This window comes from Papio anubis, chromosome 3 (genome assembly GCF_008728515.1).
Source record: "Papio anubis isolate 15944 chromosome 3, Panubis1.0, whole genome shotgun sequence".
Classification (NCBI taxonomy): domain Eukaryota; kingdom Metazoa; phylum Chordata; class Mammalia; order Primates; family Cercopithecidae; genus Papio; species Papio anubis.
Window position 1 is genome coordinate 60615892 of NC_044978.1, and position 17402 is coordinate 60633293.

Below are 17402 nucleotides of genomic sequence, written 5' to 3' on the forward strand. Positions count from 1 at the left end.
ATTTCTGGAGAACACAGATTCTCTCAACTCAAATATGAAATAAACACAGAACAGAGGGCCAGGCGCAGTGGCTCCTGTCTGTAATCCCAGCACTTTCGGAGGCTGAGGCAGGAGTATTATCTGAGGTCAGGAGTTCGAGACAAGCCTGGCCAACATGGAAAAACCTCGTCTCTGCTGGAAAAAAAACCCACAAAAATTAGCCAGGCGTGGTGGTGCATGGCATCTGTAGTCCCAGCTACTCAGGAGGCTGAGGTAGGAGAACCACCTGAACCGAGGAGGAGGAGGTTGCAGTGAGCTGGGCTTGTGCCACTGCACTCCAGCCTGGGCGACAAGAGTGAAACTCCGTTTCAAAAAAAATAAAGACATAACAGAGAAGGGGGACCATGATGGTAGGTACAGAGAGCACTGCAATGAGACCTTGAAGTAGAGAACAGAGATTGAACCCAACTCAGCCTGGTCAGAAACAAGGCCTCTCAGGGTGGCTACAACAGATGCCCTCAGAACTCTGGATCCAGTCAACACGGCTCACCCTGATATTGTGTCTACATTTCCTCAAAACTGATGCAAAGTTATCCAGTTTTTCGGAGCCTGGAGTGTCCACTTGCCATGAGAAACATAATAGCTACAGAGACAAAAGTGCTAGTTAGTGGGCATTTGGGAGTCTGACCAAAAAGAGGAAGACTACCTAGGAAGTTAGATTAAAAACAGAACACTGCCTGGAAAGGCCACTGGCCAAAGACCCTGGCTGGACCAGTTACTTAACAATCCTCTGGTGTCTCTACTCCACTCACTGCATGAAGAGATGCACCAAGACAACTGAGCATCTGTGGCAGCTGCTGGAGAACCATCTATCTCCTCGGGAAATGCAAATTCAGGCTTTACCCACTGGCCCAAACCCCTATTTAGATTACATGCGGATCACTCTCTCCTTGGATCCCTTCTGTCATATGGGTTAAAATGCAGTACATTAGCTAACATATTAATTTGAGGAAAATTTTATCAAGGTAGATGTCAGAGATATGATGAACAAGATATGGAATGTCTGCACTGCAGGAGCACATGGTCTACTTGGAGGAAACATCAAATAACCAGACAAGTGGCTTCAGTGCAGTAAGTGCTATAAAAGTCACCAGATTACTGCTCACATGCACACGAGACAGCAAGGCACCTGAAAACCTTGAAATTCACATTCCTCTGATTGAAACTGGGAAAAATCTGCACGCAATAGATTGAGAGGAGCGACTATCTGAAGGAACCCATCCCTAGGATGGCTCTGGAATTTGAGTGAACAAGTTCAGTGACCTGGGCGTGGTCTTGACTGATGTGATGATTCTAAGAATGAGAACCTCATGGACAAGGAGAGAAGGACTTTTACAAAAGAATAAGAGGGTTGGGCACAGTGGCTCACACCTGTAATCCAGGCACTTGGGGAGGCCGAGGCGGGCATATCACTTGAGGCCAGGAGCTCAAGACCAGCCTAGCAACATGGTGAAACCCCGTCTCTACTAAAAACACAAAAAGTTAGCCAGCTTTTGGTGGTATATGCCTGTTGTCCCAGCTGCTCAAGAGGCTGAGGCAGGAGAATCACTTGAACCCGGGAAGCAGAGGTTGCAGTGAGGTCAAGATCATACCACTGCACTCTAGCCTGGGCAATATAGCAAGACTGTCTCAAAAAAAGAAAAAAAAAAAAGAGAACAAGATAATTAAGAATTTGAAGATGTTTATTCAGTGCTATTCCTGGGAAACAAGGACTGATTTGAGGAAAACAAACTGTCCAGTTACTAGAATTACTTACTCTCTGTGGTGGAACAGGGCTCATTTATCAGGCCATAAACTCTATAGCTATAATAAGGATTACACCCTAGTGATTTTAACTGTCTTATGGCACATATGCAGAAAGACTGGTTTCTCTCTCAAAGTAACAATTTTATCTACTGTTTCCATTTTTATTTATTTCACTCATAAAGTTCTAGAAGGTACTCAATTAAAGACCTCTACATACTTTTATATATCACCCAATGCAATACTATGTATTAAAATAACCTACTGGATGAATGCCTTAGTTCCCGTACTGTTACCTTAAGTTCAAATCCACTTTACTGAATTTGAGATGCTTTTACTTTAATATCTAATTGACCTTTAACTGGAATAACTTGTACTGTATTCATTTTTAAATTTATTGATGCTCTTCCATTCTGTCAAATAGCTAAAATCAAATACCTAAAGATACTAAAGAATGTATTTTCAGAAACCAGGTGGTCTTATGTAAAACTAAGTATTTCATGAGCTACTCCTGTTTTTTGTTTGTTTTCGCTTTTTTTTTTTTTTTTTTTTTTTTGAGAAAGAGTTAGGCTGAAGAGCAGTGGCTCACTTCAAGCTCCGCCTCCCAGGTTCATGCCAGTTTCCTGCCTCAGCCTCCGGAGTAACTGGGACTACAGGCACCTGCCACCACACCCTGGCTAATTTTTTTTTTTTTTTTTTGTATTTTTAGTAGGGACGGGGTTTCACCATGTTAGCCAGGATGGTCTCAATCTCCTGACCTCATGATCCGCCCGCCTCGGCCTCCCAAAGTGCTGGGATTACAGGTGTGGACAGCGGGCCCTGCCACTCCTTTCTATTTAAGTTCACATAGTTCAAATTATTTTTTAAACACTAGGTACCTAATAAATTGATTCCTAAATTACTGATCATAGAACACTCCCCCAAAAAGATACATTACATTCTTAATAGGTCACTTTTGTCTTCTATGGAATATACAGTTCTAAATACCCAAATATAATGACCTATAACTTAACAATAAAATCTGTCCACCTGTCCCTAAATGAATGTGAAGGAAACCCAGCTGGTTTCTTACCTCAGTTTTTAAAGTAAACGTTAATCGCCTAAATATGAAGTTTTCAAATTGGCAACATTATCTAATTCATATGCTCACAGAATCTAAAAATACTACTATGACTATAACTCAAACCCAGATTCTCAATTTAACTAAAGGGTTATATCCAGTCAAAAAAAAGTCATAGATTTAACTGACAAATAGCTTAAATCGTAAGCATTAACGTTTTAATCTTGTCTAAATATCTCAAGCAAAAAAAAAGTGCTCTTTATAACGTCATACATCACTTATTTAAGGAAAATGCTGGCCCAAGCTAATACAGAACCTCTGGAAAGAGGTAAAACTTACAAATATTCAGATGACAAGTTTACATTAGCAATAAATAGCCACCTCCTCCAAAAGGAAAAAAATATGATAACTGACCAGATAATAAATAACTATAATATTTACTCTTAGGAGCATTACTCATAAAGCCCATGTACTATAATACATTAGTTCACTGTAAATTCTTTATAAGTTATTTTTGAACTCAGATTTAAAAATCAAGAAAGCATTTTTCAAGACTTTAAGGAATTTATAAATTTGAGTGGTTCTGAATGAATCACAAGCAGCTCTCATTTGCCAATTTATAAATAATCCAATCACTGCTTATGAGCTCTAAGACAATCTATTAAACCCCTTCCAGGACTCTGTAATTGCTGACTCAATTAAGAGTCAGCAACTGAATAAGAGCAGCTATGACAAAACATTCCTATCATTTGTACTTGGAATGTATTTTTTTAACTTCCCTTGACATGGGAGTAAATGAAATCACAGCCAAACAAAAAAGGCAGTCAGTCACCATGGTCTCCAATCTTGAGCTTTTATCCCTATTTCCATCTACTCAGAATTCTTTTCTGTTACATCTAAATGCTCAGATGTGGAAAGATGCCCAAGACATATTAGGAGAGAAAAACAGGCAAACTGCAGGGAAAAAACCCAAAATACAAAGCCATTTATATATAACAGGAGGAGAGAAAATACCTACAGCAATAGATTGTATATTCACAGAACATTTCTGCAAGAACATAAATGTTCATAGTGGTTATCTCTGAGAAATGTGACCAAAGGGTTCCAAGACAGACTGAGTTGGGAACTTTTCCTTCTCTTCATGACCTTTAATATGATTTTAACTTTTAACCATGATTGTGTACTAGACTTGTAATACTAAAGATTTTTTTTGCCGGGCGCGGTGGCTCAAGCCTGTAATCCCAGCACTTTGGGAGGCCGAGACGGGCGGATCACGAGGTCAGGAGATCGAGACCATCCTGGCTAACACGGTGAAACCCCGTCTCAACTAAAAAATACAAAAAACTAGCCGGGCGCGGTGGTGGGCGCCTGTAGTCCCAACTACTCTGGAGGCTGAGGCAGGAGAATGGCGTGAACCCAGGAGGCGGAGCTTGCAGTGAGCTGAGATCCGGCCACTGCACTCCAGCCTCCCGGGTTCAAGCGATTCTCCTGCCTCAGCTTCCCAAGTAGCTGGGACTACAGGCACATGCCATCATGCCTAGCCAATAGTAAAGATTTCTTTCTTCCCTGCTGCTCACTATATAAAAGACCCTGGAAGCACAACTTCTTGCCCCAATGCAAAGCACCAGCCTATAACGAGCAACCATCAATAAACTATGTATATGCCACCTCTTTCCTGAGATGCAGTAGCAAAGACTTGTCTTGCTTTAAAAGAATATCTGGTGCAAAGGTGCAGAAGAAAAAAAAGAGAAAAGGTAATAATGCCATAAAATGCTATTATCCCCTATTTGCTTGATTAGGTCATCCCATACTTCAAAAGCTCAAGTTTTTGAAACAGGTAAAAACAGCCAACATTAGTAGGAGGTCACTTAAAATATACGCAATAATAATAGAAAAAAACTAACCCAGACAGGAAAATTAGGGTTTAAGCTATCTTTAAAGAACAAACACAGGCCGGGCGTGGTGGCTCATGCCTGTAATCCCAGCACTTTGGGAGGCCGAGGCAGGCCGGATCACCTGAGGTCAGGAGTTCGAGACCAGCCTGGCCAACATGGTGAAACCCTGTCTCTACTACAAATACAAAAATTAGCCGGGCCTGGTGGCGGGTGCCTGTAATCAGGTTGGTGGTCTCAAACCTAGCAGCTACTTGAGGCAGGAGAATCGCTTGAACCCGGGAGGCGGAGGTTGCAGAAAGCCGAGATCGTGCCACTGTACTCCAGCCTGGACAAAAAGAGTAAGACTCCATCTCAAAAAAAAAAAAAAAAAAAAAGAATCCATTTCAACTCCTTATCCATTTCCACAGTAGTACTACTTTGGAAAAAATAAAAATAAAAAAGGCTACGTTCAAGAGATAGCTGGCAAATACGCCACTCCTTCCACCTATGGCAGGCATGGTTGATAAATTAGGCCATTCTTTCCACACTCCCAGGCATATATCTTCAGGATCCTTCTTAATGCAGTGCTACCACCCAGAGAAATAAAGCCCATTTGCCCTGTATGTCTTATTCCTGGTCTCAGTTTTCTGACAATTTATCAGGGAGAGCTAGAGTCAGATTAATCTCTTCAGAATATATAAAAATGAAATGTTTATTTTTAAAATGAAATGTTTATTTTTTAAAGCATTTCACTGAAATCAGGAGTTTGCGTTCCATTCTGCCTTGGGGGTCTCTGAACCAGGTACTAATTTCTATAATACAAACATACACACCCAAATCTTCATGTCAAACTCTAAAAGCTCTAATCATTAGACACTTTAGGAAAACCAAGTGCTTCTGGATGAACGAAGGTAAGAGTAAGCATGAGAAAGGATTCTGCAACCCATTATTCCATCCTTGGTGGAATAAGCCAATAAATGCTAAATGTCTACAGGGTAATTTTAAAAGATTTTTAAATGCTCAAACCAGATGCTCTTATACAGGATATACAAAGCAGCTTCTGCAGAAACCAGACTCAACCAGCTAATGACAATTACACTGTGCACAGATTGAAATGCAGCTGTTTTTCAGGAACTTTGTTCCTTGATTATACCCGGTTGTCAGAAACTATCAGTTACCACTAACAATGTTAAGTCACCAAAAATTTTTAAAGTACTGTTTAAAAAAAAAAAAAGAGACTCCCAATGTTGTATATTTGAAGATCTAGATGACACACTTGACAAAAACAGCATTTATACAATCATCCAAGTTACATATGAAAACAAACATTTCATCACAATTGTATAAGCCTTGTTATTATGATCATGGAAACCTAAGATGGTCTCTGGTCTCAAACCTAGCAGCAAGGTCTAGAAAGCACTCTCTGAGGCTGAAGTCTCACAATGTAGACTGTGTCTACAAGAAATCTTCCCAAAAGAAACCCATAATATCATAAATAACTGCAGACCTAGAAAGGATTTCAAAAACAATGTAAAATAATTTAATCCACCATTCCTACTTTTAAAGAGGAGTACATGGAATTCTGGATGTTTATCAACTTGCACAAACACACATAAGTAGATCCAGTGCAAAGGTAGTAGCAGAACCAAAGACCAGTTCCCCAGGTGGGTGGGCAGGCCAGCCACCTCCTCCCAGATTCCTGGACCATGGGCTTCTTCCTCCTGGATGTACACTGGGATTTAAAAAGAGGTCATGTGAATGATTAAGGCCATGATATGTTATCAGGGAGCAAAAACTGAAAATGTAACCAATGAACAATAGTCTGTTAACTTGGAAACTGAAACACAAATTCATGGCAAGATGGTCACAAATGCCATTCATTTTGCCTAGTGGAACACACAAAAGGTAAAGCTGGAAGACGAATGTGTCAGCAGTTCCTTAAACACTACCACAGGAGAATGAGTTCTCCCGGAGTGGCAGGCATTAACTTCTGATTGGTGTGACACATACACCCTACTTGACATTATCTCCCTCTGTAGCAGAACCCAATCTTACAATACATATCCTCTTACACAGGGCTTCTTAGCTTGACCCCCCTGGAGGGTGTGAGAGATGACCAAGGTATTTGTTCTTACACATTTTATCCTAAAAAGGGATCTAGGATCAGAATCCCAGCTACTCCGGAAGCTAAGACAGGACAACTGCCTGAGACCAGGAGGTTGTTGAGCTGTGATCATGTCACTGCACTACAGCCTGAGCAACAGACAGACCCTGTCCCAGAGAAGAAAAAAAAAAAAAAAAAAAAAACCTGCCATTGCACTCCAGCCTGGGCAAGAAGAGCGAAAAAACAAAAATAACCCACAGCCCTCAGCACAGCCAACTACCTCCAAACAAACTCCTAATTTCAACTTGTATTCTCAGGTTCCCAGAAGGGAGCTCAGCCACCGGCAGAAACAATCAAGTAGCTGCTGTGTCTTACTATAAATCTGGGGAGGCCAGGGAGTGATGGCCAAAGTGGGCAGAATCTTTGAGCTCAGGAGTTCGAGAACAGACAAAAAACCATAGCAAACCCCATGTCAACAAAAAATACAAAATCTAGCCAGGCCTGGTGGGGGATGCCTGCAGTCCCAGCTACTCGGGAGGCTGAGTGGAAGGATCAAGTGAGCCCTGGAATTCACACCACTGCACTCCAGCCTGGACGACAGGGTGAGACCCTGTCTCAAATCAACCAACCAACCAACCAATCAGGGGTCAACAGCCTGTTTCTGTATGGTTTTTAAGCTAAGAGTGATTTTCACATATTTAAATGGTTGAGGGTAGACAGCCAAAGAACATTTCATGACATATGAAGTTTATAAAAATTTTACATTTCTATATCCATAAATATCACGGTCACATTCATTTTGCCTATGGTTGCTCTAGCACAGCTGCAGACTTGTGACAGACCGTATGACCCACAAAACCTAAAATATTGACTACCTGGCTCTTCACAGAGAAAGTCAACTGATCTCTCCTATAAATCAACAGATCAGTAGTATGATGTTTATAAACCACCATTATGTGTGTTTAGTTCAATGTGAATCAATTACCAGGTGCTGGACAAGCACCCGAAAGCTTACAAAATTAAGGATCAGACACAATCACTCCTTAAGAATTCCCTAACTATGGCCAGGCACGGTGGCTCACGCTTCTAATCCCAGCACTTGGGGAGGCTGAGGAGGGTGCATCACCTGAGGTCAAGAGTTCGAGAGCAGCCTGGCCAACGTGGTGAAACCCCATCTCTACTAAAAATATACAAATTAGCTGGGCGTGGTGGCATGCGCCTGTAATCCCAGCTACTTGGGAGGCTGAGGCAGGACAATTGCTTGAACCCAGGAGACAGAGGCTGCAGTGAGCCCAGATCGTGCCACTACACTCCACCCTGGGTGACAAAGCGAGACTCTATCTCAAAAAAAAAAAAAAAATTCCCCCCTACCTAGAGCAGGCAATAATCAAAAGGAGGGCATTGAGGGGACCTCTAAGCAACTTAAAGGACACAGTAAAACCTGTGGGTTTTTCTCAAAAGAAAACCCCTGAGGCTTCTACTTGGGGCTAGTGTACACAAGTTTTAAAAACTTCTAACAAGCTTCTTACTTTTCAAGTTAATGACCAATAAGCAGAAAAATCACTGTTCTCAACAGACATTTTAACTACAATACATGGTAACAGTGGCAGTAAAAGGATCACAGAGAAATCATAAAAAGTCGTCACCAGAATTTAAACACTTAAACTAGAATCCAAGGATGTGCTTAAGGGAACACTCATGTTTTCTGGGGGAGAGAATCCATGGCTTTCAGTTTCAATTGTCCCCAACTTAAAAAGTTACAAATCACCAACACACAGCCTCTGTATGTTAAGTGCATCATTACATTTCCACACAGAAATAACTGATGCTCATAAAGATGACAGAGTAATCAATAAAAATTTTAAATTGCATTTAGTGTACTTTGTGCTAAACTAAAGCAAGTCATGACGTTCAACCTCAAGCAACTTGCTAATAACATTGCTATTTCTTGTTCCTTACCCTAGTGTAAGTGAGAAAAAAAAAAGAAAAAAAGATTATTTTATTCCTCAGTGTGGACCCACACCACTGAACTCTTCCGTTAAAGTAAGTGCTTATAAACTCTCATGGAAGATGCCATGAATTCTCAAATTAATAAAATATCCTGCACAGGAGACACTAAATGATCAATAGTTTAAAATACTACCACCAGCCACACTGGTGCACACCTGTAATCCCAGCCACTCAGGAGGCCAGGGTGGGAGGACTCAGTTCAGGAGTTCAAGACGAGCCTGGGCAACCTGAGCAACACAGTGAAACGTCATCTAACAAAAAATACAGATAGGCCGGGCGCAGTGGCTCACGCCTGTAATCCCAGCACTTTGGGAGGCCGAGGCGGGCGGATCACAAGGTCAGGAGATCGAGACCACGGTGAAATCTCGTCTCTACTAAAAATACAAAAAATTAGCCGGGCGCGGTTGCCGGCGCCTGTAGTCCCAGCTACTCGGGAGGCTGAGGCAGGAGAATGGTGGGAACCCGCGAGGCGGAGCTTGCAGTGAGCTGAGATCACGCCACTGCCCTCCAGCCAAGGGGACAGAGTGAGACTCCGTCTCAAAAAAAAAAAAAAAAAATGTGTGTATATATATATATATATATATATATACACACACACACACATATATATATATAGACAGACAGATGCAAATTGTGAGCACTTTCGAATAGAAAACTGGCCAGGCACACTGGCTCACGCCTGTAATCTCAGCACTTTGGGAGGCCGAGATAGGTGGATCACTTGAGGTCGGGAGTTCAAGATCAGCCTGGCCAACATGGTGAAACCCCATCTCTACTAAAAATACAAAAATCAGCCAGGCACGGTGGCATGCGCCTGTGATCCCAGCTACTCTGGAGGCTGACTCATGAGAATCACTTGAACCCACTGCAGTGAGCCAAGATCCCACCACTGCACTCCACCCTGGGTGACAGAGTGAGAACCTGTCTCAAAAAAAAAAAAAGAGAGAGAGAGAGAAAACTGTAGTTTACTTCCCTCAGCAAATAAGTCCAAAAGAATCTAAGATTTTAAAAATTAACTTTCTTCGGCCGGGCATGGCGGCTCACGCCTGTAATCCCAGCACTTTGGAAGGCCGAGGCGGGCGGATCACACGGTCAGGAGATCAAGACCACGGTGAAACCCAGTCTCTACTAAAAAATGCAAAAAATTAGCCAGGCGCGATGGCGGGTGCCTGTAGTCCCAGCTACACAGGAGGCCGAGGCAGGAGAATGGTGTGAACCCGGGAGGCGGAGCTTGCAGTGAGCCAAGACTGCGGGACCGCACTCCAGCCTGGGCGACAGAGAAAGACTCCTCTCAAAAAAAAAAAAAAAAATTAACTTTCTTCAATTGCTCTCTATCACATTATGTCTCACCTCTACCCGAAGAACCAAAGGCAAAAAGTAAATACTGAATTTGTTTTAGAGTAACCAAAATTTGGTCACTGAACATTTATTGTGTGCACATCGTATACTATGGATCTAGGAGATTAAACGTAAAAACACATGGCCCCTTTCCTAATGATAAAGGCTTTCCATTCCAAGTCTGGTAATCTTTATGTTTGTGCTTTGAGGTGAGGAAAGGATCCTTAATAAATCATTCAAGTCCTGCGCTAGGAAAGGTCCCATTATAGCCAAAGCTTAGCATCAGTTTCTTCCATTCTATTCCATGACACCCAACCTTAAACTTACAAATTGTTACTCCTATGTGTAATTAAAAAAGGTCCTCCGGCCGGGCGCGGTGGCTCAAGCCTGTAATCCCAGCACTTTGGGAGGCCGAGGCGGGCGGATCACGAGGTCAGGACATCGACACCATCTTGGCTAACACGGTGAAACCCCGTCTCTACTAAAAATACAAAAAAATTAGCCAGGTGTGGTGGCGGGTGCCTGTAGTCCCAGCTACTCGGGAGGCTGAGGCAGGAGAATGGTGTAAACCCGGGAGGCGGCGCTTGCAGTGGCTGAGATAGCGCCACTGCACTCCAGCCTGGACGACAGAGCAAGACACTGTTTCAAAAAAAAAAAAAAAATAGGCCCTCCAAGGTCACTTTCTTGCATTTATTAGGAGTGCAGAGTAACTTGCTTCATCAGGGCTATGAACTGCAAAAAAAGAAAATATCAAAATAATGCATACACGCTCATGATCACAAACCGAAGTTTTCATATGAGAAATACACTAGGCAAAGGACAATAGACTCAATTAAATCTCAACTTTCTGAGATATTACATTCCACAAAGATAAAAAGAACAAACATAGTAATTGTCCAGATTGTAAACACACGGTCATATAAAGTGCTGTAAGGACTTGAAAATGGAGACAACAGATTTAAGACTTTTAAGGACACAACTTACCTGTCTCAGGAATTAAAATACTTTCCTAATTAAGATTGCTGATACCTTCCAAGAAACCAGAAATTCCAAGCAAACCCACCCTTCATGTTTAAAAAAAAAAAAAAAGGTATTGTTGAATATGGTGCCAATTCTCGTACAAATTAAAGGCTTGTACAAGAGAGGAAATAAGTTTAAACGTGACGTAACTTTCACTGTTTTAACAATCAAGCTAAACCTCTTAATGCCAACCCAAATAAAAAGCAAGGTGTGTTTGCTAATATGTCATATTTCCCTCCATAAGATATGTTTAATAAACCTCATGGGAAAACCAGTTTTATAATACAAAGTCTGACAGACCATTAACTGTAATGCTGTAACAGGTGCCCCGTAATACTAAATGACAGGGAAGAGCTTCACAAACAAGAAAGTAAAGAAGCAAGCAGAACTGTGACAGATTCCTGTGCCTCCTCTTCACTCTGACCAAACCCTAAAGAGACAGGATGTAATCCGTGTTTGATATCTTGATGTTTACTGTTCCAACTACCTCAGTACTGAAACACAAACATCTGAGAAATCTTTTTCCAACAAGTCTGTGGAAAATAACATCAAGTAAGCAAATTTCCTTAAAGTATTTTTCTAACAGATGATCTCCAAATCTAAGATTTCCAAATTACAATAAATACCATTTTGACTTCCTGCTTTTTTAAAATCCAGGCAACTTTATTCCCAAAGGTTTGCCTCCTCAGTGTCAGATATTCTGTCAAAAAGTTACTTAAGGGAATCGACTTAAGGGAAACAACCAAATGCAATAAATGGTCCTTTATTAAGCAGTGGTTTAGACAAAGCTTCTCTATTACATTCCGGGGCTAAATGGGGAAATCTGGACACATCACAGTAATAGATGATATTAAAACTAACCAAGCTAGCTGACAGGAAAAAAAAAGGTCCTCACAGTGGGGTGTGGTGGCTCACACCTGTAATCCCAGCACTTTGGGAGGCTGAGGCGGGTGGATCACCTGAGGTCAGGAGTTGCAAACCAGCCTGGCAAACATGGTGAAATCCCGTCTCTACTAAAAATACAAAAAATTAGCTGGGCGTGGTAGCAGGAGCTTGTAATCTCGGCTACTCAGGAGGCTGAGGCAGGAGAATCGCTGGAACCTGGGAGGCATAGGTTGCAGTGACCCGAGATCGCACCATTGCACTCCAGCCTGGGCAACAAGGGTGAATCTTCGCGTCAAAAAAAAAAAAAAAGTCCTTACAGATGGTATGTACATGTATCTCCTTTTTATTAAAACACACATGTATATATAGAGAAAATTATCTGAAAAGTAATACAGTAGTCATCTATGGATAGTAGCAATTTTTTATATTTGTTTCCTTGTATTTTCTAATTTTCAAAAACGTACATGTAACACTACTTGTGTAATAACTTTTTAATTAACAGCTCCTTAAAATCAAAAATCAGTATCGATCACGTGCAATGTGAGATGCAATGGAAATCTGCTTTTACTCTCACCTAGTCCTCCAAGTTCGCTTTTTAGGTCATCTTTCTTCCCCAACCCCCTAGGCTAAGCAACAAAACACATTCCTTAAACTCCAATAGGTTTTCTCCCTCTAGTTTCACCCAGACACACTTATTTTTCATTGTTGTCACTGTATAGCTACTCTTTCAACCTTGATAACTAATATAAGTAAAGCACTGGTTTACAGGCAGAAGAAAACCGGTCAAGTGAAGCGGGGAGAACTAAGAAGGTGTGTTTTGTTTCCTTTTAAATGAACACACATGCTAAAGTTAAAATACATGTGCAACCAACCCAACTTTTACTAGAAAGCAGTCTGTAATCTTAAAGATAGAATCAAGTTCAAGTTCTACCTTACTTTCAGACACTCCCATTATCTCTGCTAAATAGGGACGAAAGGAAATAGGAGGAAACCTAACACTTAAACAGCTTAAAATTACATTTATTCTACACATTAAAATGAAAACGCCAAGTAAAAGACACTTACAAAAGTATGCAAACTTTGAGGAAGACAGCAAAATACCAAGAAGAAAGCCATCTGATTTAAAAGTGACCGTAAGTAAATGAGACTAAGATCTTTGGGACAAAAGGACAATAAAAATTCTGGGTTGCATGTACTTGCTAGAGTGTTACTCACAGAACATCCCATTTAACTCCTCCCACATATGTTGCCCACCTACAACAAATTACTACATCAAAAGTGTTAAGTCAATGTAAGTATGGGCATAATGAATGCTTCCTTTCTCCACCTATAAATGATTAAATCTTGATCAGTTGTGATTTGATCAAAATGCTACTTACTATAAAATCTCTAACCACTGGTGAGTCACTACCTAAATCAGCTTTCAGGGAAATAATTTCTATCTTAAAACTAGTTCATTAGCTTTGAAAGGTATTAGCCTTGAGCTACAAGTAGCAAGAGAGCCATGGCGGGTATTATAAAAAGGAAAAATAGTTCACCTAATAAAAACCTTTGGGAAAGAACCCCCTAAGCATTCCCATTAATGGAAACCTCAGATTCTCTTCCACTTTCCTAAAAACGTAGCTATCTTAGGTCATTCACTGCAGCTGTCATTTTACAAAAGAAAATTTAAATTCCCTCTTGGCCGGGGCAAATAGAGGGCGACAGCCCCTTGCCCCGGCCGAGGCTAGGCAGGGCGCCGGCCTCCTCGGAAGGCAAGCTAAAGCTCCTTTTAAACGGTCTCCGGAAGACGACGCATTCCTAACGGGTTTCGAAGGCATGTTTAAATCGCCCGCTTTTTTGTTTGCTCTCAGCATTCACCGGCGCCGGGACTGCGGCCGCCCCCGCCCGCTTGGGGTGGGAAACCTGGGGCCAGCACTGCCTGGGGCGGCGGGGGGGAGACCGGGGGCGGGGGGAGACCGGGGGCGGGGGGAGACCCGGGACGCGCCGAGCCGGGGTTGAGGACTCGAGGATGAGGAGCTCCCGTGGGAGGGTGGCGGAGTGCGGGGGGAGGTGAGAAGGCTGAGGATCCCAGCAAGGGGGGCACCCTGGGGTTGGGGGGGAACTGGGACGCCGCCCCGCAGCGGCGAACACTCCGCGCGGCTCCCGCCGCCCGCCGGGGAATACGCAGGGCCGCGGCTCCGCGCGGCGCCGCCCCCTCCCTCTCTCCCAATCCTCCTCCTCCTCCTCCTCCTCCTCCTCCCGAGGCGACAGAAACAACAGCGCGGGAGGAGGGGAAAGTAACTCCCGGCACCTCCGCCGGAATTAGCCCCGGTGCAGTGATGACACCTTCTCGTGGCGCAACCAAGCCCCGCTCCCTCCGCAGCGGCGTCCCCGCCGCCGCCGCCCTCTCTATTTGAAAGTGGCCACCCCCCGCCACCGCAGCTCCTCCCGCCCCGCCGCCGCCAGCTGCACCAATCCGCTCGGCCCCAGTTGCAAATCAAACGCTCCCTCGCGTCCAGAAACCACTTGCGCCGCTGGAAACGGCCGCGCCGTCCCCCTCCCCGAGTCCCTCCGGGGCGGCACCTTCGGTCTGGGGCGGGTGCGCCGGCGAGAAACGGTTTTAAGATGGGAGCGGCGGCGGCGGCGGCGGCGAGAAGCTCCGAGCGGGCTCGGCTCCCGCTCCCGCTCCCGCCCCCAGACAGTTCTGGAAACTGTGTATCACCTCTGTCACAGGAAGCCATCCGGCGAGGAAGGCGGCGCGGAACCAACAAACAAACGCCTGCGGCCGCCCGCCGGAACCGGCGCGGGGACCGCGTCGGGCTTAGGGCCGTTCCCGGGGCGGGGGCGCGGCGGCCACCCCCGCGCCGCGGGCTTTGTGCGGGGCGGGTGCGGCGGGCCGGGCGTCCCCGCCCCCGCAATCCCCCACCCCGGCCCGGGCGGCGCAGCTGGGACCGTTAGGTGACGCTCCGGCAGCGACGGAGAAGCAGCGCCTCGGCCGACGCCCGCCCCCATTTCCACACTGGGCCGCCTCTCCTGAAACGCCAGAGGCGGGCTACAAAAGTTGGCCCCGGGGCCACCCAGCACCTGCCCACGTGCCACGGAGGCTCGCTCCCGGGTCTCCCCCGGTTCCCTCCCCCCGCCGCCCTCGGCCGCTAGGTCACCTATTACCGGTGGGAGGGGAGAGAGGCTGCTATTTAAACGCCCGCGGAAGTTGAGGCACCCCCACTGGCGGGTGCCGTGCACCTGCCTCCCGCCGCCGCGCTCCGCCACTTTGAGCAGCAGCCGCGTCCTCAGCCCCGCCTCCTGCCTGAAGGCGGGCGGGGGGGAGCGGGAAGGAGGTGGAAGGGATCGAATTTCTCCAGCAAATGGGACCGTTCCGACAGGATTCGGTTCCCCGGTCAACATTCCACATTCCATCCCTCTCCCGCATTTGCAAGCCAATGCCGAGCAACCCGGAAAGCCTGCTGGCTACCGAACAACAGCCCCCAACTCGCAAACACAGACTCACAGGCACAAGACACGTGCACTGAAGGGCTCTGCAACTTGCAGTCCCGGGGTACACACTACACGTTCATTTAAGGAAGCAAGGAGACCAAGAGACCCCACCCCCACAATTTGCAGATGGTGCCAAAGGTTGCAATTTGCAATCCCCTTTAAGTTCATGATTAATCGGTACTTTGCTCTCAACTCCTACCCCATTTCATCGATGAAGGGGTTTTACACTTTACAAGCAGTCGCGCTGTAAGTAAAAGATCTGACCACTGGAAGCCCAATTCGGAAGAATTGCCAAGCTGTCCCTCCACCCCCGCCCCCCACCCCCCTCTCACTGCCCTTGAATTGATGCAATGAATATTTTGGACATGTGGCGACGCGGTGACAAGAGCCAGGGCTGCGGCCACCACACACAAATGTACCTACACACACCTATGTTTGGACAAATACAGTCCCACCACACACACGGTCTCACACACTCTGGATTCATATATGTACGCGAACCTGCGTTCTGCCATTGCCATCTGTCTACCAAGTTGCTACTATGCTTTCCACTTTCATGCAGCCTAATGCACTTTGGCTTTCTATTAAAAAAAAAAAAAACCTATAAACTAAAAGCAACTTAAACTGGGCTTCTGCTCCTAAACGCGTTTAATTGATGATTCACCTGAAAACCGCACGTTCTTCGCAAATCCAAAAGAAGAAATAGCTCTAAGTCTTCAGCCCCCCAAATTTGAAAAAAAAAAATCATAATAAAACTTACTGATCCAACATAGATCAATTCTCAGGATCCAAAAATCATCCTCTCCTCCTCCTCCTCTGGCCCCCGCCCCGGCAATGCCCAAGTTACTGGTGGGATAGTAACGCTGCGCTCAGCGGCTGCCTCCCTCCCTCCTAGCTACATATCGAGAACCCAATCTTTTGGCGCCATATTAATGACGTACTATATTATTTCCACTAGGCAGCGACCTTCGGCATTAAATTACTCCCGAGAACTCCCGAGCAAAGCAACAAAACCATCAAATATGGCTGAGCCTCTCGGCTCGTCCTGCAGCCGCCGCCGCCGCCGCCGCCGCCGCCGCCGCCGTCGCCGCCGCGGGACCGGGACGCGCACACGGACCCACGCGCGGACACACGCGCGGCGCGCCCACCCCGCGCGCCCCCCGCGGCCCGCGCGCGTACCTGCTGCGGAGGGGTTCGGCCGAGGCGCTGGGCTGGGCGCCGCTCGCTCGCTCGGAGCTGCATGAGTTCGGGCCGCGGCGGGCGAGCGGGCGGGGAGCCGGGCGGGCCCGTGCTCTCGCCGGCGCGCACACACCCGGCACTCGCGCACGGAGGCACTCTCGGTCTGGTTTGGCTTGTTATGGAGGAAGGACTGTGTGAATCAAACTCATTTCTGGGTCACTGCTGCCACAGGGGGGAGCACTTTAATCCCTTGCCAAAACGAGAGGGTGGGGACGGGAGGGCGGAGGGAGCATGCGGGGAGCCCGCGACTCGGGGGGCTCGGTCCCTCGTTAACTCTTCGCAGCCCTCGCCGCAGCCGGCTCGGCCTGCGCCAGTCGGGGCTCGCAAAGAACGGCACTGTTCAGCTCTTAAAAGTCTCTTTCCTTACTTCACCCACCTTGTGAGCCTAGAAATTCTTGAGGTGTCTCCAAGCAGGGAAGTGGGTTTTTAAATTAGCCCCTTCAAACTGCTGTCCCAATTTCAACTCTTGTCTGACATCTAGAAATGGATTCTTTCAAAATAGTTTAAAAATTTATGTAGATTAAAATGTGGCTATTGAGATGTGTCATTTGGGTGAAAGGTTTTATTTTTAGGCTGAGTGGCAAAAGAGTTGTTTGTAGTAACAGTTTTAGGG

At 45.5% G+C, this 17402-nt stretch overlaps 1 protein-coding gene across 8 annotated transcripts in view; it reads right to left on the minus strand.

Annotated features, from left to right (window-relative positions):
* Positions 1 to 16985, minus strand: part of JADE1 (jade family PHD finger 1) — a 67736-nt gene extending 50751 nt beyond the window's left edge. For 2 of the 8 annotated variants that reach the window (XM_003899185.5, XM_021938790.2), the window contains exon 1: positions 15217 to 15317. Coding sequence is in view for 1 of the 8 variants with exons in the window: in XM_009207554.4 (XP_009205818.1) it covers positions 14778 to 14796 (19 nt within the window). In the remaining 7 variants the exon portion in view is untranslated. Of the gene's footprint in view, positions 1 to 14777; positions 14880 to 15216; positions 15351 to 16310; positions 16695 to 16729 lie in introns of those variants that run through there. The other 6 variants (XM_003899183.4, XM_009207561.3, XM_003899184.4 and 3 more) reach the window with 6 other exon arrangements.
* Between the last annotated feature and the right edge of the window lie 417 nt (positions 16986 to 17402).